Source organism: Chrysochloris asiatica, unplaced genomic scaffold (assembly GCF_000296735.1).
Source record: "Chrysochloris asiatica unplaced genomic scaffold, ChrAsi1.0 scaffold00374, whole genome shotgun sequence".
Lineage (NCBI taxonomy): Eukaryota > Metazoa > Chordata > Mammalia > Afrosoricida > Chrysochloridae > Chrysochloris > Chrysochloris asiatica.
This window is the reverse complement of record NW_006408892.1, coordinates 784,499-809,642: the sequence shown is the minus strand read 5'-3', so window position 1 is coordinate 809,642 and position 25,144 is coordinate 784,499. Positions and strand designations below refer to the sequence as shown.

At 46.9% G+C, this 25,144-nt stretch overlaps 1 protein-coding gene across 1 annotated transcript; it reads right to left on the bottom strand.

The window, feature by feature from the left end:
* Nucleotides 1-1,501: 1,501 nt before the first annotated feature.
* CCDC124 (coiled-coil domain containing 124) lies at nucleotides 1,502-23,310 on the bottom strand. The gene is made up of 5 exons (XM_006876291.1): nucleotides 23,284-23,310; nucleotides 19,408-19,577; nucleotides 2,266-2,455; nucleotides 1,818-1,932; nucleotides 1,502-1,735 (listed from the first exon to the last, which is right to left on the bottom strand). The coding sequence occupies exons 2-5, from the start codon at nucleotides 19,564-19,566 to the stop codon at nucleotides 1,528-1,530; spliced, it is 672 nt and encodes a 223-aa protein (XP_006876353.1). The 5' UTR covers nucleotides 19,567-19,577; nucleotides 23,284-23,310; the 3' UTR covers nucleotides 1,502-1,527.
* Nucleotides 23,311-25,144: the final 1,834 nt, after the last annotated feature.

Here is a 25,144-nt window from a genome sequence, read left to right as displayed (position 1 = left end):
CACTCTAACCTGCAGCTCAAAGTATGTGGTTATTGTCACTTTTAAAATGTCAACTCCCACTGTTTCCTCCAGCCCCTGCACACTCCACTCAAGCTGTACCCAATTATCAGCTGCACCTCCTCCCCAAGAGTTGACATCTCCCAACCTTTCCACAAGGCTCCTTCATCCCTTTCCATTTCTCGTCTTTATGAAGAACTCCTATGCATTCTTCAAAATCCTTCCTCTGTGAAGCCTTCTACCTCCCACCCCACAGCAGACACCAACTTTCTCTAGCCCAGCCATAACCCATGGGGCTGGGGCACTCAAAAAATATCTGCATTCATGACTTGAGATCTGGAGAAGTTTGTTCCCAGCAGGGGGAACCCAGAGCAAGTCCCAATGGGGGTGGGAGGGAAGAGACCAAACCTGCTGTCCCAGGAGCTGAGTCATGAAGGGAAGCAGGAAATACGGGGTAGGAGCGTGCAGGGCTGCTGGAAGGGTGATGATTGTTGGATGGAATGCCAGAGAGGTGAGCTGGGTAAGTCCTTCACCCCATCCTCCCACTCTATGCCTGTTCCCTCCTCTCTTGGCAGGTGACCTCCATTCAAGGTGGGGCTGCCCATGGCCTGAAGTGTAGCATACGCTGAAACACGTTTCATCATTACACAGTCAAACCCAGGTTCACATCTCTTCCTCGATGGCTTTCCAAATGGGCAGCTTTGGATGGTCCCCTCAATTCTCCAGGACTGGACCGGGCACCTCCAGTTTGGGAGTAATAGCAGCAGCACTGACACTTCTACTGTCAAGTTCCCTGGCCAGCTCTGAAATGCAGGCTCAGGAGGCTGAGAATCTGTCTGTGGCTCTGCCTCTGATGCGCTGTGCAACCTCGGCCAGTGGGTTGACCTCTCTGAGCCCAGGCTCTTTTAGCAGTTCCAGCAAGGCTACTGTGGACATTTGTATCAGTCACTGGACTGGGTACAGACATTTGTAAACAGCCCAGTCAATGAGGAGGCACCTTTTGTTAAGCTACACTGAGGCCTCTGGGGAGATTAACAGCCCAGCTCTGCAAAGCTCAATAGTGACCCTGGCTTATCCACCTCACTGAGACTGTCTGGGTCCCTGCTTTTTTCCATGTGGTATCCCAGTGTAAATGGGTCGGAATCAAATCGACAGCACTTAGAGACAACAACAACATCCCAGTGTCGAATCAAGTAGGCACTATGGGTACAGAGTCCCCCTTTCCCAGTCCCACATAGTAACTCCCTCCCACTCATCCATCTGTCCCCAAGGCCCTCCTTGCCCCCTCCCATCCGCCCCAGCCCCTGGCCACTCCAGTCCACACGCATCCACACACCTGCCTTTATTGGGAGCCCATCCTCGGGCTCTTCTTGTACCTGGGTCGCTCAGTGCAGGGACACTCCACGGGAGGACGGGTTATAATGCGTGGAGCCCCAGGCCCATGACGGACACCCGGCCTCTCCTGACCCCCTTGTCCCCCTTGGTGCGCCCAGCTGGCCGCAGATGGCTCCCAGTCCAGGGGTGGGTGCCTCACTTTGGGGCATTGAAGGGCACAGCCCGCTGGTTCATGGGGTTGTCGGGTGAGCGCATCCACTCCTTCTTGAGTAGCTGCTTCAGCTGTGACAGTCGCATGTTGGGGTTCTCTAGCTTGAGCCTTGGCAGCTGCGCCTCCTCAAAGGCTGTGAAGGCTGCCCGCATGCGCCGCTCAGGGTGCCGGTCAGCCGCCTCCTCAGCCACACTGCAAGGACAGGGACGTCAGTGGTCTGGGGGCGCTGGCAGGGTGCAGGGAAGGGAGACTCCCAGCATCTTATGCTCCTTACCTGAGCACGGCGATGGCATCCTCTACAGTGCGTGCCTCCACGCTGCCCTCCTCCAGCACGCGCCGGTTCACGTTCTCCTCCAGTGGTACCTCCAGGTGGCTCCGGGCCTTCTCGGCTGGGGGTGCAAAGAGGAGGCGGCAGGAGAGAATGACAGGAGTGGGGGAAATGAGCTGTGAGTGAGAAGGCCTCCCTAAGGGGGTCCTGTTCAGTTTCCACTGCCCTCCCTCCCTACCACCGGGCTCTCGGGCAGTGCTGCCATCCGGGACCTCAGAGGATAAAGCTGAGGGTGTTGTGGATGCCCCGTGCTGTGAGTGGGGCAGGCAGAGACACCCTCCCATTCATCCTCCTCTACCACAGGGGTCCGGGAACTTGGCTGAGGACAGGAGGAGGCTCTGGACTGGGCTGGATTGGTCAGGGTCCAGTGGTCAGGCTGCTGTCTTGTGCCTACCTGGCTCTGGGGTGTCACGGTGCTGGAGGTCACGGCGCAGTGTCTCCTCGATCTGGGCACGGGTGACCTTGCCGGGTGCTGCTGCCCGCGGGGCCTTGCCCCCCTTGAGCTTCGAGTCCTCCTCCTCCAGCAGCCGCTGTGTCTCCTTTTTGCGCTCTAGCTGCTCCAGGCGCCGCTTCTCCTTCTCCTCCTGGGGGGATGGATGGGCATTCTGGGTGCTTCCCACAGCTGTGATCCCAGCTCAAGATGGACCTGGGCTCTGCCTTGCCAAGGGGGAGCACGCCCATCCTGAACAAGTTCAGGAAGCAACGGGGTACCTCAGCTAGGGTGGAAACCTCTCAGAGAAGGGGTAGTAACTGGACTATGAAGGAGAAGGCGGAGCTGGCCAAGGGAGACCAGGCAAGAGCCTGGCAGCTGCAAAGTCCCTGGGATGGGAACCACCTGGTATGACTGAGGAACAGGGAATGCTGGTGTGGCTGGAGCTGCATTCAGGGACTAGTGGAAGAGAAGGGAGGTAAGGAGGGCAAACCTGGAAGAGGAAGAGACCTCCCAAGCAGAGAGCTTGTATCCATGGGAGGAAATGTCTGGACCTATTTGCATCAAGGAAGGGACTCTGGAGTGAGGTGGCCTGAATGAGAATGACCAGGAGGCCCATCCTGACCCCCTCAGGATCCCAAGGGCAGCCCCAGTCTTGGACTGTCCCTCCATCTTAGGCCTGGCCTATGCCCAGACCCCATGTACTGTCCAGTTTTCACCCTTGCCCAGCAGTTCCTGGGAAGGGGTCCCCACATTCATGGGATGTGTCCTTACATCTCCAGACCTAAAACAAAAGCCACACCTACTGCCACTGGGTTAACTACAACTCAAGGTGACCCTGGTGTCTCAGAGTAGAACTGACTCCACAGGGTTTTCTTGGCTGTGACCTCTGGGAAGCAGATCACCAGGCCTTTCTTCAGGGTGCCTCTGGGTGGAGCTCAGTTCCACTCTGTAACACACTGATTGGCTCAGCCCAAGTCGGATTCAACTTGACAAATTTTTGCTTTGTTTTGTCCTGGGCCTCCTGCCTTCACACAATAGGGTAAATGAGCTCAGAGGTGTGGGAGACCAGTGTGGCCCTCTCCCTCCTCTGGCTCCTGGGATACTTACTGAGTTCCCCTCTCCATCAGCTGGGCTTGGGTGACCATGCACTGAAGAATTAACTAATGAATGGATGAATGGGAGGCGCCACTCGGGAAGGAGGCAGATTACGGGGCCTCAGCATTTATTACCAGGGAGCCGGGCCTGACTTAGGGCTTTTGTTCCCATCCTTCCACATGACTTCATGTTCCATGCCCATTTACATTTGACAATCAGCAAAATGAAAACAGAAAGCAGGAGAGACACTCTTATTTCTTAAAAGAGGGCAATTAACTGTTGGCACTGTCTATGGATGGCTGAAGGATGAGTACACTGATGGAATATTCTGGAACCACCCAGAATCATTCTGATGAATAACTGAGCTAGAGCCCACAGAGAAGGAAGTCAGGCTGTGTAGGACAGCATTACACCATGGGCACAGCCTCAGGTTCAGTGTCAGGGATGTGGCCTCCGTGTCATGCCTGGGCAGGTGCACTAGTGGGGAGCCTCAGAGAGGTCTGCAGTCAGCTTGAGTTTCCTTTTTTCCATAAAGATAGTATCTTAAAATACCTCGAAAAAAGCTCTGATGTGAAGGTGCTTTATCAAGTTCATGGCAAATTCTACCAGCTCTTAATTCCATTTTCCATGAACTTTTTGAAACTTGTATATTTCAAAAGTGGCTCTCAAGTGAGCAAACCACAAGGCAACAGGTGTGGGCTTCAGAGAGGTGGTGGGGACAGTGCCCCTGTGTGCTCATATGGGGCTGGGGGGAGATAAGCAAGTCAGAAAAACTGCACAATGGAGAAGAACCAGCCCACGAACACAGCACATTTGAGCAAGGGGCGCTGATGTTCAAGGACAGTGTTGATACAGGGGGTTCACAGTCAGGAGAGGGGTTGCCAAGGGGAAGGAGTTACTTGGCAGGGGGCAGGAGGGAGTCCCTGGGGATAGGAATGTTATAGATCAGGGATGGCAAAGCGCCATCCACCACCTGTTTTTGTAAATTGAGTTTTATCAACACACAGCCATTGCTATCCATGCATGTACTGTCTGCAGCTGCTTTAGTGACAAGGGCAGTCGTGGCTCAGTGGTAGAATTCTAGCCTTCCATGTGAAAGACCCTGGTTCAAATCCTACTCAATGCACATTCGGGGTAGTCCCCACCTATCTGTCTGTGAAGGTCTGTGTGTGGTTGGAATGCTGAAGAAGGTTCAGTGGAGTTTCTAGACTACGATGGATTAGGAAGGCAGGCCTGTGATCTCCCTTTGAAAAGCAGTCACTGAAGAGCCTATGGATCACCATGGATGGATCACAGCAGATCTCAGGGTGGAGCAGGAGTGGGTCAACTTGATGGCAGTAACAACAGCAACTTTACCGGTGAGGCCACGTGCCACACAGGTGAGCAGACAGGTAAGTGCCACTCATCTACACCCGGGATGTGCACACTTTCTGGCAGGCCCACAGCTCTGGCTTCTGCCCACCCAGCCACTCCACACAGCCCTGTGACCTGGGCTCCTGAGTTCTGTCCTCTGTGTGCCCTAGGCTCTCATCTGGAGGACAACGACTGAGAAGTCTGCCTCGGGGAGGGCTCCCCTTGCCCTGGGCCATTGTTGCAGAACAAAGGTCTCCAGTGTCTCTCTGGCTGGATAATTCATGTTTGGTGGGCTGTGCTTTTCGGTTTGGGTTTTCCACGGTCCCATAGCAATGTAGGACTCCTGGTATGGTGTTGTAGGGTCAGCAGTGAACTGCAAACTGTCGACAGTTCAAACCCACCAGCTGCTCTTCGGAAACTGTATACAGGGTCACTATGAGTCAGAATCTACTTGATGGCACTTAGCGACAACCACATAGTGCTGTAAAGAGCAGGCTTTCTGCTCCTATGAAGGTTTACAGTCTCAGAACCCTATACACACCCCCTGGAGTCTGAATCAACTCAGTGGTGGTGGGTCTGGCTTTATGGTCTGTTGTTATTGTTGTTAATGTGTCGTGGAGTCGGTTCCAACTCATAGCGACCCTGTTCAGGGTTTCCGAGGCTGTAAATCTTTACGGGAGCAGAAAGCCTCATCTTTCTCCCACAGAACAGCTAGTAGTTTCGAACTGCTGATCTTGCGGCTCACAGCCCGATTCCTAACCACTACGCTACCAGAGGTCCTTTATGGTCTTTATATAGGGTCACAAAGGAGTGCTCATGGCACAACGGTAAAGCACACGGCTCCTCCTCCCTGAACGACGGTGGACGGTTCAAAGCCACCCAGCAGCTCCGTGGGAAAAAGGCCTCGATCTGTTTCCATAAAGATTACAGTCAGGGGACTAACAGAAGAAGATATAAACCGGGACCAGAAGGAAAAGATGGAACGACTATCTCTTTGTCATGACACTGGAAGAACTGGTATCCGGCTACTATTGCTGAGCATTTTGATCAAAGACTTGATAGTAAAATTCTGATTAAAAGGGAGGGAATATGTAATTTCAAATTCTCATGGAATTTAGACTTTCTGGAGTCACTGAGGCTGAATGAACACACAAAGTGTTGCTTTGAGATAATCTACAAACTAAAACTATCCTTTAAAGTCTTCTTAAAACCAAACAACACTACATTAGAAGCCAAGAATGTGTGCCTTCAGCATTGTCTTCAACAATAAAATGTAAAATGATTTAAAAAAAGACGGCAGCCAGGAAACCCCTATGGAACCATTCTACTTTATCCCATGGGATTGCTCCAAGTTAAAAATGGACTTGACTGCACCTAACAACAACAAAACCACACCAATACACCAAGCCTGACTCATTCATAGCAACTCTCTAGGACAGAGTAGAACCGCTCCACAGGGTTTCCGAGGCTGTCTATCTTTACAGAAGCAGACGGCGACATCTTTCTCCCATGGAGTGGATGGTGTGTTCGAATCGTCAACCTTTCAGTTAGCAGTTGAGTGTCTAACCACTATACGACCAGGGCTCCTCATGCCAATGTCAAAGGTCCCTGGGTGGTACAAATGGTGTGCGCTTGGCTAGTCACTAAAATGAGAAGAAACAGCTACCTGCAAACATCCATTAATAATCAGAACATGGACTATACGATATGAATCTAAGAAAATGGAAATTGTAAAAAAAGAAATGGAATGTTGATGGTTCAAATACTCCAGGGTTGCTATGAGTTGGAGCCATATCAAGAGCACTTACCAACAACAAGGCAGGTCAGTTACTACCACTGTTACTCAAATTGACACACCTCCACTAAAGCCAGTGAGGATAAAATGACAGAATTCCACCAATACTCCATTTGAAATTGATCAAACATGCAATGATAATCAAGATGCAATGATAATTACTGGTAACTGGAATGAGAAAGTTGGAAACAGAGGTCAATAGTTGATCAAAGACTTATTAATTGCAAATACCATTTTTCAACAACATAAAAGGTGACTGACTATACATGCAGGCCACCACTTGTCTGACAGTTTGATGTCCTATGGTGGCCTGTGTGTTGCTGTGATTCTGGAAGCTATGCCATGGGTATTTTAAGTACCAGCAGGGTCACCCATGGAGGACGAAGACAGACTAGGAAGAAGGAAATATGGACAACTTCTGAATATTTAGTCACTGAATACCTTACGGACAGCAGTGGAACACTGTCAGCATCAGAACACGGAATATTGAAACATGATGGCGAGAATCAGAATATTGTCACATACAGTGCCAGAGAAGGAGCCCCTCAGGTTGGAAGGTATTCAAAATACAATTGGGGAAGAGCTGCCTCTTCAAAGTAAAGTTGACTGTGATGATGCGAATGGAATAAGCTTCTGGGATCTTCATCTGCTGATGGGGCACAACTCACAATGAAGAGAAACAGCTGTATAACTCCAGTAATAATCAGAATATGTTGTTGTTGTTGTTAAGTCCCGTCGAGTCAGTTCTGACCCATAGTGACCCTGTACAGGGTTTCCAAGGAGCAGTTGGTGAGCTTGAACTACCAACCTTGCAGTTCAAATGGCTTTGCAGTCTGGCGTATTAACCCAGTACCACACCAGGACTCCTATCAGAACATGGAATGTACTAAATATGAATCTATACCTTCTGTATACAAGGTAGATAGGGACGGGCAACTTAGACATTGGCTACCTAAAATGGGGGTGCTATAAAGGCACGAAGTGACTGGCTTACAAGTTTTCAAGAGGCTGTTTAGTTTAAGAGTGAGTGTGGGAAGGCAGAATCCCCACTGAACAGTTCTCATCTTGTCTAGATGGGTCTGGTGAAACGAGATGGGGATAAGGTTCTTATGATTCAATAGTGAGTAATTGCTATCATGACTAATTGTGATTGTCAAAACTGTAAAGGTAGAAGTTCCATAACAAAAAGGGGGGAGTAGTTAATCTTACAGTGCAGGAACAGAGGACTCTAGGACCATCAAAGGATAAGAGCACAAGTGGAATGCGGGATCTTATCCAGAGAAGCAGCAACACCAGAGATGGAGGCAGAGATGGGGACATGGAGAAAGGGAGCAGCTGAGGACTCTAGATTCATGGAAAGAGAGGGACTGAGAGCTGGCGGCCAGGAGGCAGGCTTGCAGAATGTGCCCTTTGGTGGTGTAAATGAACAGAGAGAAATACTGTTAACTGATGGTAGATGGAGGGGATTATAATCATTGTAATGAAACAAAGTATATGATTTTTGAATGTAAAACTGATAATCTGCCCTGTAAACTTTCACTCAATTCACAGTAAAAACTTAAAAACAAAAAAAATGAATCTAAGAAAATTGGAAATTGTCAAAGATAAAATCCATACATATTATTCAAATTTGTGCACTAACCATAAGGCCAATGATGATAAAGTTGAAGAATTCTACCAACTTCTCCAGTCTGAAATTGGTTAGACATGCAATCAAGATGTATTGATAAGTATTGGTAATTAGAATGTAAAGGTTGGAAACAAAGAGGAAGGATCAGTAGTTGGAAAATATGACCTTGGAGATAGAAACAATGCTGGAGATCTCATGACAGAATTTTCTAAGATCAATGACTTCTTGATTGCAAATACCTTGTTTAAAAAAAGGTAGAAGACTGACTACACACCTGGACCTCACCAGATGAAATACACAGAAATCAAACTGACTACCTCTGTGGAAAGAGATGGTATAAAAGCTCCATATCATCATTCAAAACAAGGCCAGGGGCAGACTGTGGAACAGACCACCAATTGTTCATCCGTAAGTTCAGGCTGAAGCTGGATAAAATTAAAACAAGTCCATGAGAACCAAACTATGATATTTAAGATATTTCACATGAATTTAGATATCATCTGAAGAACAGATTTGATGCATTAGATAACAAGGACCAGAAGAATTGTGGGATGACATCAAGAACATCATAGAGGAAGAAAGCAAAAGGTCATTTAAAAGACAGGGAAGAAGGAAAACACCAAAATGGGTATCAGAAGAGACTCTGAAACTTGCTCTCCAGCATAAAGATGCTAAAGCAAATAGAAGAAATGAGGAGGTAAAAGCTGAAGAGAAAATTTCAAAGCTCAGCTCAAGTAGACAAACTCAAATATTGTAGTGAAATGTGCAAAGACTTGGGGAATTAGAAGATCAAAAGGGAAGGACACTCTCAGCATTTCTCAAGCTGAGTGAAGTGAAGAAAAAGACTAAGCCTCAACTGTAACACTGAAGGATTCTATGGGCAAAATATCGAATGAGCAGAAAGCATCAAAAAAGGATGGAAGGAATACAGTCAAGGTACCAAAAAGAAATAGTACACGTTCAACCATTTCAAGACATAACATATGATCAAGAGCCAATGATACTGAAGAAGTATAAGGTGCACTGAAGGCACTGGCAAAGCACAAGGCAGCAGAATACAAATTGGAATCTTTCAACAAACTGATCCAGCACTGGAGGCACTCACTCATCTATGCCAAAAAATCTGGACGACGACTACCTGTCCAACTGACTGGAAGAGATCCATATTTGTGACCATTTCAAAGAGAGGTGACCCAATGGAGTACGGAAATCATAGGATAGTATCATTAATATCACATGCAAGTAAAATTTTGCTAAACCTAATACAAAAATGGCTGCAACCATATATTGACAGAGAACTTCCAAAAGTTCAAGCTGGATTTAGAAGAGGACATGGAATGAGGGACATCACTGCTGATGTCAGCTGGGTCTTGGCTGAAAGCAGAGAATACCAGAAAGATGTTTACCTGTGTTTTATTGACTACACAAAGGCTTTCGATTGTGTGGATCATGATAAGCTATGAACAACATTGCGAAGAATGAATATTGTGGAACACTTAATTGTGCTCATGAGAAACTTGTACATAGACCAAGAAGCAGTTGTTTGAACAGAACAAGGGAACACTCCTTCTTTCTAGTCTATCTTAATCTGGAAGCTCAGCTGTAACGGGTCCACCACGGCTGACCTTGCTGGTATTTAAAGTATCAATGGTATAGCTCCCAGCATCAGAGCAACAAGCAAACCACTATAGTACGATAAACTGACAGACGAGTCATGGCAAACAGGCCATGCCCATTTTGAACTTTTGTGAGCAGCTCTGGCAACAGAAGGTGGCTGGGGGAGCAGATACACACAGGTGAGGGGAAAGGTATAATTCTTTCTTTTTTCTGATACTCCCCTAGTGATCCGAGGTGTGGCCAGCCCCCACCCTCGTCCACCCCAGTGCAAACACTGTTCTCCAGTTCTTAGCTTCATTGCTGACGTCAGATGGATCTTGGCTGAAAGCAGAGAATACCAGTAAGATGTTTACCTGTATTTTATTGACTGTGCAAAGGCTTTCAATTGTGTGGATCATGATAAGCTAAGTACAACATTGCAAAGTATGAGTATTCCAGAACACTTAATTATGCTCATGAAGAACCTATACATAGACCAAAAGGCAATTTTTTGAACAGAACAGGGAAACACCAAATGGTTTAAAATTAGAAAAGGTGTGCACCTGGGTTAGATTCTTTCACCATATTTATTCAATTTGTATGCTAAGCAAATGATCCAAGAAGCTGGGTTATATGAGGAAAAACATGGCATCAGGATTGGAGGAAGACTCATTAACAACCTATGATACGCAGATGATACAACCTTGCTTGCTGAAAGTGATGAAGATCAAAGACCACAGCCTTCGGTATGGGCTGCACCTCAATGTAAAGAAAACAAAAATCCTCACCACTGGACCAATAAACAACATCCATATAAATGGAGAAAAGATTGAAGTTCATTTTGCTTGGATCAACCATCAACATTTATGGAAGCAAGCAGTGAAGAAATAAAACATCGTATTGTATTACGCAAATCTACTGCATAAGACCTCTTTAAAGTGTTCAAGAGCAAAAATGTCAGCCTGAGGACTAAGGTGCGCCTGACCCATGGTATTTTCAATAACCTCATACACATGTTGTTGTTGTTGAATGCCGTCGAGTCGGTTCCGACCCATAGCGACCCTGTACAGGGTTTCCGAGGGTGTAAATCTTTACAGGAGTAGAAAGCCTCATCTTTCTCCCGCGGAGCGGCTGGTAGTTTCGAACCACTGACCTTAAGGTTCGCAGCCCGATTTGTAACCACTACGCTACCAGAGCTCATATGGATGCGAAAGCTGGACAGTGAATAAGGAGGATGGTAGAAGAATTGATGCCTTTGAGTTGTGGTGCTGGAGGAGAATACTGAAAGTGCCATGGATGGCCAAAAGAACCAATAGATCTGTTTTGGAAGAAGTGCAGCCAGAGTGCTCCTTGGAGGCAAGGATGGCTAAGCTTCGTCTCTCCTACTTTGGACATATTGTCCGGAGGAAACAGTCGTTGGAGAAGGATGTCATGCTGGGTAGGGTGGAGGGTCAGAGAAAAAGAGGAAGACCCCCAACGAGATGGATCAGCCAGGTGGCATCATTGATGGACTCAAGTGTGGCAGCGGGATATGAGGTTGGCCCAGGATCGGACATTGTTTCGTTCTGCTGTGCATGGGGTTGCTATGAGTCAGTTCTGACTCGATGGCACCTGACAACAACAACAACATACGCATGTGAAAGTTGGACAGTGAATAAGGAAGATCGCAGAAGAATTCATTCATTTGAGTTATAGTGTTGAAAGAGAATATTGAAGGTACCATGGGCTGCCAAAAGAACAAACAGATCTGTGTTGAAGAAGTACAGCCAGAATGCTCCTTGGAAGCCAGGAAGGCCAACTTTGTTTCTTATGCTTTGGAATATTATCACAAGGGACCAGTCCCTGGATAAGGATATCATGTTTGATGAAGTGGAGGGTTGGAGAAAAAAAGGAAGACCCCCAACAAGATGGATTGGCACAGTGGCAGCAGCAATGGGCTCAGGTGTAGTAACAATTGTGAGGTTGGCACAAGACCGAGGAGTATTTTGTTCTGTTGTGCATAGGGTCACTATGAGTCGGTAACAACTTGATAGCACCTAATAACAACAAAAACATACAAGCGGAACTCACCAGACAGAATACACAGGAATCAAATTGAGTATCTCTGTAAGAAGAGATGATGGAAAAGCTCAATACCATCAGCTAAAACAAGGTCAGGGCTGACAGTGGAACAGACCATGAATTGCTTATATTCAAGTTCAGGCTGAGGTTGAAGATTTACAGAAGTCCACGAGAGCTAAAAGTGGAAGTTGAACATATATCACCTGAATTTAAAGTTTATCTCAAGAACAGATTTTATGCATTAGACACTAATAACAGAAAATCCAAATTGTGGTATGATATCAAGAATATCAGAAAGCAAAAGAACATTAAAAAGACAGAAAAGACCAAAATGGATGTCAGAAGAGATGCTGAAATTTGCTTCTGAGCATAGAGAATCTAAAGCAACTGGAAGAAATGAGGAAGTCAAAGAGGTGAACAGAAAAAATTTAAAGGGCCGCTCGAGAAGACAAGGTCAAGTATAATAATGAAATGTGCAAAGACCTGGAGCTAGAAATGCAAAAGGGAAGAACACACTCAGTGTTTCTCACACTGAAAGAACTAAGGAGAAATTCAAGTCTTGCGTTGCACTATTGAAGGATTCTATGGGCAACATATTGAACGATACAGAAAGCACCACAAGGAGACAGACAGAATGCAGAATCACTGTGTCAAAATAACTGGTTGATGCTCAGCCATTTCATGAGGCAGCAGATGATCAAAAGCTGATGGTACTAAAGGAAGAAATCCAAGCAGCACTGAAGGCATCGGTGAACAATGAGGCTCCAGGAAATGACGGAATATAAATCGAAATCTTTCAGCAAACTGATGCGGCGCTGGAGGTACTCACTCATCTGTGCCAAGAAATCTGGAAAAAGAGGTCCGTATTTGTGCCCATTCTGAAGAAATATGAAATGTGAACCAAATAGAATGTAGAAATCGTCAGACAATATCATATGCAAGCAAAATTTTGTTACAAACAATTAAAAATACAGCAGTACATCAACAGGGAGCTATCAGAAACTGGATTCAGAAAAGGACATGGAATAAGGGATATTAGTAGTGAGATTAGATGGATCTTGGCTAAAAGCAGAGAATACCAGAAAGATGTTTACTTGTGCTTTACTGACTGTGTGGATCATGATAAATTATGGACAACTTTGGGAAGAATGGGTATTTTAGAACACTTGATATTGCTCACAAGGAATATGTACACGGACCATGAGGCAGCTGTTAGAACAAGAACAGATCAAGGGGATACTTACTGGTTTAAAATCAGGGAAGCTGGGCACCAGGGTTGTACTCTTTCACCATACTTATTCAATCTGTATGCTTAGCAAATAATGCAAGATGCTGGATTATATGTAGAAGAATGTGGGGTCAGGATTGGAGGAAGACTCATCAACAACCTGCGATACACACATGATACAACCTTGCTTGCTGAAAGGGAAGAGGACTTGAAATAAATACTGATGAAGATCAAAGACTACAGCCTTCAGTATGGATTGCACCTCAATGTAAAGAAAGCAAAAATTCACTGGACAAATAAATAAATCATGCTAAAAAGAAAAGATTGAAGTTGTCAAAGACTTCATATTGCTTGGATGCACAATCAATGCTCATGGAAGCAGCAGTCATGAAATCAAATACTGCATTAGACAGATTTGCTGCAGAAGACTTCTTTTAAAGTGTTCAAGAGCAAAGATGTCAGCTTGAGGACTAAGGTGTGCCTGACACACGCAATGGTATTTTCAGTTGCCTCAATGGTATTTCCAGTCCCTCCTTGGAAACCCTATACAGAGTTGCTATGGGTCGGAATCAAGTTGACAGCACTTAACCACAACAACATATGCATATGAAAGTTGAACAATGAACAAGAAGATCATAGAAGAATCGATGCATTTGTATTATGGTGTTGGTGAAGAAAGCACCATGGACTGCCTGAAGAACAAACAAATCTGTTTTGGAAGAAGTACAGCCAGAATGCTCCTTAGAAGCGAGGAGGCACTTCCAGCAAGATGGTGGACAAGGCAGATGTGCTACACAGACCGGACCCTTTACAACAAAGATCCGAGAGACAAAATAAAACAAACACAGATGAAAATTCTGGCACCCTGAACACTTCAGAAGAAATGTTAGAGAGGTAGATGGAGTGCTTGCTGGGAGGAGAGGCCATGCAGGGATGGGGAGAGAGGGAGACTGACTGGTAAAGAGCTGGCCAGATGTGGCTTGACCATCTTGTAAACATCTTTGGCAGTGGAGAAAGGACTGGCAGAGCAAATTCAAGAGTAAGACGGAAAAAGTATGATTTCTTCTTTTCCCCCATGCTCTCCTCGTGACCAGAAGTGTGGCCAGCTCCCACCCTCATCCACCCACAGCACAGGTCCTGCTCTCAGGGATTTTGAAGTCATGTGGTTGGGAGCCACGCCAGTTTGATTTGGGGCTGGCTGTGGCACTTTGGCGTGCTGCTTTGGTGTCTAGATTCAGGTGGACTCGGCTCCAGAAATACGAAACCCACAGAGCCACCAGACAAGCATTTCACCAACCATACTGCCCCCAGCTCCACCAAGGGCCTCCACAAACGACTTCGGGTTTGAGTGCCCTGAACCTAGGTAACACCGAAGCCAATCACACCTCCCTCTAAGGCCAGGAACTCTGCTGTCACAGCCCTTCCACAACCACCTCCTGATTCATAGCAATCCGGTACCGGGTTTCTGTGGAGTGACTGGTGAGTATGAATTGCTGACCCTGCAGTTCAAACTGACTTTGTGGACCAGTGCTTTATTTCACAGTGCCACACCATGACTCCAACCTACAAGACTGAAAATAGGGAACCGGTGCTATCAATGTATAATGATGTCAACTACAAAGCAAAAAGAGGGTATAGTGTAGACATAGAACTTACAAATGGCAAGGAAGTCAAGTAGATTCAAGATAAAATAGACTTGTTTAAGCAGGAAACAAATGAATAAATTACAGGGTACTCAAAGAGTTCAAGCCGGATTCAGACTAGGACGTGGAACAAGGGATATCGTTGCAGACATCAGATGGATCTTGGCTGAAAGCAGAGAATACCAGAAAGATGTTTACCTGTGCTTTACTGACTATGAAAAGGTTTCCAATTATGTGGGTCAGAACAAGCTATGAACAACACTGTGGAGAATGAGTGGTCCGGAACACTTAATTGTGCTCATGAGGAACCTATACATTGACTAAGAGGCAGTTGTTCAAACAGAACAAGGGGCCAAGAATGATTTAAAATCAGGAAAGGTGTGTGCCAGGGTTGTATTTTTCCACCATATTTATTCCTTCTGTATGCTGGGCATAATAATCTGAGAAACTGGACTATATGAAGAAGAATGTGGCATCAGAATTGGAGGAAGACTCATTAACAATCTGCAATATGCAAATGATACAATCTTGCTTGCTGAAAGTGAAGAGGACTTAAAATCACCACTAGACTGACATATAACATCCAGATAAATGGGGAAAAGATGGAAGTTGTCAAAGACTTCACTTTGCTCAGATCAACCATCAACACGCATGGAAATAGAAGTCAAGAAATCAAATGATGTATTGCATTAGGTAAAGCTGCTGCACAAGACCACTTTAAAGTGCTGAAGAGCAAAGACGTCAGTTTGAGGAATAAGGTTCGCGTGAACCAAGCCATGGTGATTTCAATAACCTCATATACATGTGAAAGTTAGACCATGAATAAGGAAGACCGTAGAAGAACTGATGCATTTGAGTTATTGTGTTGGAGGAGAATATTTAAAAGTACCATGGACTGTCAGAAAAACAAATCTGTGTTGGAAAAAGCATAGTCAGAATGTTCCTTAGAAGTTTGGATGACCAAACTTCGTCTCTCATACTTCGGACGTATTATCAGGAGGGACCAGTCCCTGGAGAAGGGCATAATTCTTGGTAAATCAGAGGGTCAGCGAAAAAGGAAGATGCCCACCGCCCCCAACAAGATGGATTTTCACAGTGGCAGCATACCTATTGATAATTACACTGAATGCATATGGATTAAAGGCACCAATCAAGAGACATATCAAAAAGATGGTGACAGCCTAAATGCCCATCAACAAAAGAATGGTTAAATAAACTTTGGCAAATATACACAATGGAATACTATAAAAAGAATAACAATGAATCTGTGAACACCTCACTACATGGATGAACCTGGAGGACACTACGCTGAGTTAAATTAGTCAATCACAAAAGGACAAACATCATATGAGACCACTGTTATGAAAAGTTTAAAAAAGATTTTCTTGATTAAAGAAACAATCTATGATGGCTATGGGGACAGGCAGGAGAGTAAGGGAAAATTATTCATGGGCTAGAGTGTAGACCGGAGACCTGGTATGTGTGGTGTTGTGGGTTAATGCGCCAGACTGCAAAGCCGTTTGAACTTGCGCAAGGTCGGCGGGTCAAGCTCACCAGCTACTCCTCGGAAGCTGGGTTGCTATGGGTCGGACTCAACTTGATGGCACTTAACAACAACAACAGAGGGTAGACACAGGTTAACATAGGTGATAGGGCAAGCAATATACAAGAGGTTAGCAGAGGAAAAATGAAGGTAGCAGGAGACACAAAGAGGAATGCAACAGTTTAGTAGTTAAGTGAACAGAGGTAAATGCTGTTAATTGTAGGTAAATTGAGGGGATTACAATCATGTAAAAGAGCTCTGATGGCATAGTGGTTACCAATCCGCTAATCTTAAAGTCAGCAGTTTGAAACTACCAGTGGCTCCACGGGAGAATGATGAGGCTGTCTGCTCCTGTAAAGATTTACAGCCTTGGAAACCCTGTGCAGGGACGCTATGAGTTGGAATTGACTCCACGGTACATTACTACCACCACCACCACCATCATGTAATGAAGCAAAGTATATGACCTGTTGAATGTAAAATTGATGATCTGCTCTGTAAGCCGCCACTCAATTCACAGTAAAAAGTTAAAAAAAAAAAAAAAGTGAGGATCTTGAGACTTCGTGTCTGGTTCTTTGGACGTGTTGTCAAGAGGGATCAGTCCCTGGAGAAGGACATCAAGCTTGGTAAAGTGAAGGGTAAATGAAAAAGAGAAAGACCCCCAACAAGATGAACGGACACAGTGGCAGCTAATGGACTAAAACCTGACAACAACTGTGAGTGAGGATGGTACAGTGTTTTGTACTGTTACAGTGCAGAGGGTCGCTGCGAGTGGAAACCAATTTGATGGCACCTAACAAGAAATAACTGAAAGTTGGAGAAGAAAGGCCTGACAATCAGCTTCCATAGTGAACCCAGCTAAGAAAACCTGTCAGGACTCCTGGGGCCCTGGCTTCTCCAGAGATGGGGAGGACATCTCTAGTTCAACAAGAAGGCTAACACTGCGAAGTATAGCCATAGCCTGGCGACAGAGATAGGGAGATCAGAACCTGAAACCCTGATAGAAGTAGCTGGTCGCAGGCAGACGACCCACGAAGATAGCACCTAGAGCTGACAACTGCAGAAGGTTCCGCATTTTCAAGAAGCCTGTGTCCCTCTATAAAAAAAATCCATAAATATTCATCCTACCACTCCTCCTTATTAATATGTATTAGCTCATCCCTCAAGAAAGGGACCCCATACCTTTATAAGTCAGTGCACCCCAACCCCAAAAGGTCTTCTCTCTCGGAGGCGCACTTCTGTTTTGCAATAAAGAGATTCTAATTGAATGTTTATTGTTCATGTGTGACTGAGAAGTGGCGACTTGGTGGGACAAATTCTTTAGACCCCGCAAGAGCGAGAGGGACCAGGGAAAAAATGTTAACAAACCCAAGGAGCTCAGTTCTCTGAGACGGTCGGTGGCCATGTGTCAGAATTGACTTGAGGACAATAGTTTTGAGTTTAAAAAATCATGTCAAAAATTTTATACTCAAAAAATAAGTTTATGCTATCTAAGAGCCTGACCTGGGAGTGGGGAGTGTGGGGGTGGGATAGGTATCAGGAGCCTTCAGGAGAGACTTCTAGGGCTCTGCAGGGATGACAGCACCACAACCTGGTTCCTCAGCTTTCAGCAGATTTCAAGTGGAAAAAACCAGCTGGGGTCTCTGTCCTTAGTCTGAAGGGGTCTTTGGGCTCACGGGCAAGGGCGTCTGGACAGCCCAGAGGAACTCAGAGCTGTGGCCTGCATTAAAGACAGGTAGCTGATGCCATCTACTGGGCAGGTCAGGGTAGGCCAGGGCAGGGCAGGGTAGAGGAAGGCAGGGTAAAGCAGGGTAGGGCAGGGTAGGTAGGATAGGGTAGGGTAGGGTAGGGAAGGGCAGGGCAGCATCAGGCCCAGTCACTCTCCAGACACCAATTAGGTACATACTGTGTGTGAGTCAAATCTGACTTGATGGAAACGCATTTGTTTTTTTGGTGTGTATGCCTGGCAAGGAGGCCTAGTGGCACAGTGGTTAAAGTGCTCAGCTGCTAACAGAAAGGTCAGCAGTTCAAACCTACCAGGCTGTTCCATGGGAGAAAGATCACAGCTCTGGGAACCCTATGGGGCAGGTCTACTGTGTCCTACAGTTGGTTTAGTCTGCTTGCCAGGACCCCTGAGTGGTATCAACAGTGAACTCACTGAAACCGTGGACATCTGAGTCCACCCAGAAGCATCTTATCTATGTTGTTACTGGTGCTGAGTGCTGTTGAGTCAATTCTGACCCAGAGCAACCCTGTATAGGGTTTCCAAGGAACAGCTGGTGAGCTTGAACCACTAACCTTGCAGTTCAAACTTTGCAGTCTGATGCATTAGCCCACAGCGCCACCCCAGACTCCCATCGTATCTCTATCTCTACAAAACCACCAACTTATAATCTATCATCTAGCACCAATCTCGTAGGCTAGCAGCCGCTTTCTCCACCTGGTGATCAAGAAAACCAACTGGAGCTCAGCCCTCTTCTGTGACAGAGGCACCTGAGTAAACCAGCGCAATGGCAGCGGGTTTGGTTGTGGTGTGAGGTGTTGACAGGACTTCCTGGATGGTGCCAACGGCTAACAGAGTCAGCTGCTAATCAGAAGGTTGGTGGTTTGAGTCCCCACAGAGACACTGGGAAGGTAGGCCAGAGCACAGTTCTCCTCGGACATCTTGGCATCACTTTGCGTTGGGGTCAATGGACAGCAACTGTGTGTTGGGCACCGGGCTCTTCAGGGACCAGAGAGTTGGGCCTGTCCCCTTGGAGTTCCCGTGTGCTTCGGACCAGTTGGAGGAGCCTGTGAGTCCAGGTTAGCACTGACCTTTGGGTCTAAACACTTTTTGCTGTGGTGGGGCTGATCTGTACACTGTAGGTCCCTAACCTACTTGTCCCTGCTCTCCACCCACTTGATGCCAGGAGCACCCCCTCTACCAGTTGTGACGACAAAGGTCTCCAGACATGATCCAGGTTCTCTGCTTAGCCTGACCCCAACGATACAAAGAGCAAGGAGCCCACAGAGGGGTGCTGTATCCCAAAAGGGGCTCCACCACCACCTCAGAACCTCTGCACATGTTGTCTCCTCTACCTGGGACCCCCTTCCATGCCTGCCACATATCTAGTATCCTCTCGCCCTCTGCCAGCCAGGCCCTGGGTATGTGCCACCCACCTTGCGCTGCTCCTTCCTCATGACGTGTTTGTCCTCATCCTTCCAGTAGGCATCTTCCAGCTCCTTCTGCTTCCTGGCATCGGCCGCTGCCTTGGCCTCCGCCTTCCGTGCCCGGGCTGCTGCCGCCTTGGTGTTCTCGCCCTGGAACTTTTTGGGCATCCCTTGGCAGGCTGGGGGGAGGGGGGAGGGAGTGTGGGTAAGCAGGGGCTGGGGGTAGGACACCTGCTCCCAGGACCCTCTGGTTCACCTCTGTGCTTGTGAGCTATTGCGGTTGTTCTGTGTCTATAATCTAGCTTCTCGGTTGCCCCCCGCCCCCTTCTCATATTTGGTCTTATAACTAAAAACCCTACTACCATGAAGTTGAGAGCAATTCATAAAGACAATACAGACAGAGGAAAACTGCTCCATCAGGTTTACAAGACTGTAGACATAAGACTTCAGTCTTTACAGGAGCAGATAGCCTCATCGTTTTCCTTTGGAGCAACCAGTGGGTTTGAACCACCAACCTTGGGATTAACAGCCAAATGCTTGATCCATAGTGCCACCAGGGCTTCTTGTCTGGTCTCATACAGATGATTTTTTTTTTTTTTTAATAGCACAGTATTCACTGGTGAGGACTGTTTATTTTATAAGCCAATCTGCTATCTAGTTGAAAGGTAATGTTCATGAGAATCTGAGGGCGATCGTTTTCAGGAGTTCCCCTAGTTTATACCCATTCATAATTTAGCCTTTTTTAAGAATTAGAGGTTTGTTCTACATTTTTCTCCAATTCTATCCAAGACCATCAATTGTGCCCCTGGTCAGAACAGTTGGTAGTAGTAGCCAGACACCATCTCCCTCCTTCAACTGCTTGAGAAATATTTTATACGTCATAACAAATTCACTCTTCCACATGCACAATGACTTCTTGTACTGTTACCAACAGGCAGAACCATCACCATACAGAACTTCCAGAACATTCTCATCCTCCCATTCCATTAGCACTCCCCATCTCCCAGCCCCTGGCAACCACAATTCTATTTCCTGCCTCTATGAATTTGCCTCTTAAGGACCTTTTCTATAGACGGAATTGTACACTCTGTGGTCCTTTGTGCCTAGCTTCTCCCACTGAACATCATGTTCTCAAGATTCATCCACACTGTAGGGTGTACGGTGCTTCACTCCTTTTAAAAGCCAAGTAATATTCCAGTGTGTGGCTGGAGCACGCTGTATTTATTTACTCATCTGCGGTAGATACCTGGGTTGTTTCTACCTTTTGGTTGTTGTAAAGAAGTGTTATTCTAGATGTTTGTGTCTGAATCTGTGTGGCTTAATTCTCAGGCTCCTTCCACTCCCACCCGTAAGGCCTCTGTCCCCAGGTCCCACAGACATGAGCTGCTTCTGACTGCTGGCCCTGGCCCACCATGCTGGGAGAGGTTCTGACAATGAATGGAAACCCACTATCCACTGGGCACCTGGCCTGGCCCAGGTTTGCTGACCTGAAAGGATGAGACAGACATCAAGCCCCTCTGCAGCTGACCCTCTACCAAGCACTTCAACCAAACCGAGTCTCTTGCAGAGACTTTAAAAAAGGGACTGTCATTACTCCCACTTCAAGGTAGAGAAACGGAGGCACCTGGCCCGGCCATGTGGCACAGCAGGGGAAGCTGGGGTCTAACTCCTCAGGGAAGAGGGGAGAGGTGTGCAGCCAAGAAATGAAAAGCATTCCCTCTGGAATGTTCAGTGGTCCACGATAAGTGTTTCCAATTCTCTGGGCCTTAGCTTTCCTCATCCTAGAAATAGGCAGCCTCCTCTGCCCTGAGCAGTTTCAGCTAAATCACTTATGAACCTTTCTGCTTCTACTTTTTACCAGTTAGGAATCCCTGGGTTGGCAGTTTGAACCCACCCAGAGATACTTGGGAAGAATGGTGGCTGGTGATCTGCTGTTTAAATGTCACAGACTTGAAAAACCCATAGAGCAATTCAACTTTGACATACATGGGGTTGTCATGAGATGGAAATCAACTTAAGAGCAACTGGTTTATCGGATTATTTTAATCTTGTTGTTAAGTGCCATCAAGTCAGTTCTACTCATATCAACCCTGTTCTACTCATATCAACCCTGTATAGGGTTTCAGAGGCGTGGCTGCTGAGTTTGAACTGCCAACCTTGAGGTCCACTGTTCATTCTACAGGCCACACCAGGACTAGGAACTAATCTAGTTAGCTCTAATTTAAGCAACAGGGCCCAGCTCAGGTGTTGCCACCTCCAGGAAGCCTTCTGAGACATCCCCACCGCAACTCTCTCCCAGCCCAGACTTCTCTTAGAGGCATTTTGCATTTGCACTTTAGTGTTCATTTATACAATTATTTAGCAAATGTCTGTCTTCCCCACCAAAGCCGTGAGCTCCACGATGGTAGGGCCAGGACTGCCTTGTCATAGCTGTGTCCTTGGCTCCTGCAGAGCAATGAAGAAGCGTCTGTTTCCAGCATTTCCTGGATATTTAATATTTCACACACCCTGTGTTGTATCCAAACTCAGCAGGGATCCCCCTTTCTCCAGCCTGGAGCCTTTTTTGCGGTGCTCTCATCTGACACACCTACTTTGTCCCCTTCTACTGTGAAAACAAAGGAGCTCTGGTAGCATAGTGGTTATGAAACGGGCTGCGAGCCTCAAGGTCAGCAGTTCGAAATTACCAGCTGTTCCCCGGGAGAAAGATGAGGTGGTCTGCTCCCGTAAAGATTTACAGCCTTGGAAACCCTGTACAGGGTCGCTATGACTCAGAACTGACTCCACGTCACACAACAACTGTGAAAACAGGAGCTCTGGTAGTGTAGTGGTTATGAATCGGGCTGCTAATCTCACGGTCAGCAGTTCGAAACTACCAGCTGTTCCGCAGGAGAAAGATGAGGTGGTCTGCTCCCGTAAAGATTTACAGCCTCGGAAACCCTGTACAGGGTCGCTATGAGTTGCAACCGACTCCACAGCACATAACAACTGTGAAAACCCACTCTGAGGACACTGCCCTACTGGCCACGTCCCTCAGCTCCATCTCTAAGGCTGAGATGAAAGGCGTCTGATCCCCACCTTCATGCTGGGACACCTTACCCTTCCTTTATCTGTATGGCATACACACACACAAACACTGCACGTTCTCTGTCATTCAACAAACATTTACTCGTGTAGGCAGTTGGGGAAAGAGATGGTTGAGATGGACTTCCAGCTGCCTGAAGACTCCTGGGTGGGTGGGGAGCTAGACAGGTATGAGAAGAAGAGTTACAAGTGATGGGAGGTGGTTCTGAACCAGCTTGGGGAATTAAGGGCTTCTTGGAAGAGCCATCTGAGAAAAGACCGACTGGGAAAACGAGTGAATTCCAGTGGTACGGATGCCAGTCGAGTTGGGGAGGTCAGAGAGGGGCGGAGTAGAGGAAGTCAGGGGTGGTCCAAGCTGGGCCAAGGACATTTCAGGGGAAAATCATGACCAGTCCAGCCAGGTGACTGGCTGGATACGAAGGTGAGAAAGAGAGAGAACAAAGGATGAAACTCAATGCTGCTTCTTTCAACCTCTCCCGGCCGCCGCGGCTGGACTCCCCCAGCTCCTCCTCTCCAGCCCTAATCGCAAGCAAGAGGCTGGGGGCGTTCCTGCTCAGCTCGGTCATCCCCACCCTCAACGTGCCCCCAGACTAGGTGCAGCTCCAGGAATGCGCCGGAGCCAGGCGGGCTCGAGCACCACGCTGTCCCACTGGGGATGCCGAAACTGAACGCCGGAAATACCCCCGTCTCCGAGTACCCCACTTTCAGACCCCCGAGGAAGGGGATTCCCAGGAAAGCGGCCACCGCGGGCCCGCCTTCCCGCCCCCAGAGCCCCGGCTCCGCCTGCGCTGCGATCGCTCCTACCTCCTTCTCTCAGCGCCGGCCCGGTCGCGTCTCTGTTACGTCACCACGGGACTAGCGCGCCAACCTCCCAGCAGCTCACGGAGCGCTCAGATGACGCTACGACGCCAATGCCATCTTAGTAAAGGAAAAGCTGCCGTAGCCTTCAGTCCAAACTATAGCCATCTTATTTACCCTTCTATTTATTCTGTCTTTTCCTTTTAACAAGCTGTTATTTTATAAACTATTAGCTTTGGAGTTCACTTCAGATATTGACGAGCTAGGAGGGGCAAGTTGGAACTACACCCATGCCTTTATGAAGATGGCTGTTGCCCGAATAAAACATGGCGACAGCGACTTCACACGTGGTCTGGCGGCGTCCGCCATGAGTTGCCGGACCGCCAGGGTGCGCAAGAGTTCGTGGCCAGCGCCGGGAGACTAACTTAGCTCAGTCGGAAAAAGCTTCACAGTAGCCCTTTGCAATCGAGTTGTGCTTTGACAGCCTTTTCCAAGTGTCGTGAAGCTGTGGAGAAAAGGAGAGGAAAGGGGGTGGGGGAAAAAAACACTATCTGCTCTATCCGCGTGAGGAAACTGAGGCTCAGAGCGGCCAGGAATTGAATTTAGCCCAAAGCTAGCCGCAATGACTCAATTACTTTTTTTTTTGCTCATACCTAGGTGACTTCAACAGCAAAGATGTCAGTTTGAGGACCTGTGTCCACCCAAGTCATGATATTTTCAATTGGACAATAAATAATATCGTAGAAGAACTGATGCATTTGAGTTATCGGTGTTGGAGAAGAACAAACAAATTTCTGTTAGACAACCAGAATGCTCCTTAGAAGTTAGGATGGCGAGACTTGTACCGTGGAGTCGGTTCCGACTCATAGTGACCCTGCACAGGGTTTCCGAGGCTGTAAATCTTTACGGGAGCAGAAAGCCTCCTCTTTCACCCGTGGAACAGCTAGTAGTTTCGAACTGCTGACCTTGAGGTTAGCACCCCGATTCGTAACCACTACGCTACCAGAGCTCCTTCCTCTAAAGTGGAGGATCAGCGAAAAAGAGGAAGACTCCCAAGGAGACGGATTAGCGTAGTGGCAAGCAGCAATGGCTTTAAGATTAATGATTATGAGAATGGCGTAGGACTGGGCAGTGTTTCCTTCTGTTGTGCATGGGGTCGCTATGAGTCGAAACCGACTCTACGGTACCAACAACAATAACAACTAGTGCAGATTACTCAATAAACAAGGTTAGCACGGAATTACTTGTGTTAATGTACGTAGCCTGGCGTATATTAATCTGTAGTAAACAATTTTCCATTATTCACTACAGATTAGTAAATAGGCACAGGTAAGCCTGTGCTTACCTTGCTTATTTGTTAATCCGACCCAATCAGGGACTGTAAATTGAGTCTCTGAAAAGAGGCTTTGATTCTATAGGACGGTGCTGTGGCGTTGGAAGAAAAAGACCTCCATGAAAAAATGTGAAATTATTCACTACAGATTAATAAACAAGTAGTGTTGTTGTTATTGTTAAGTGCCGTTGAGTCGGTTCAGATCCATACTGACCCTGTATAGGGTTTCTGAGGAGCGACTGGTGAGCTTGAACCACAGACCTTGAAGTTCAAAGGACTTTGCAGTTTGGTGCATTAACCCACAGTGCCACACCAGGACTCCACAAACACAAGTAAACCTTAGTGAACACAAGTAAGCTTGTGCTTACCTTATTGGGCAATACAATCCTGCTCCTGCCAGTCCTGTATTTGAATTGCTTTCCCTTTCCTCCCTTGATTGCAATATTATTTACTTGATTATTTTATTCAACAATTAGGTTGGAGGAACCAATCTGCTCTAGGTACCTGTACTTTGTTGTTGTTGTTGTTGTTAAG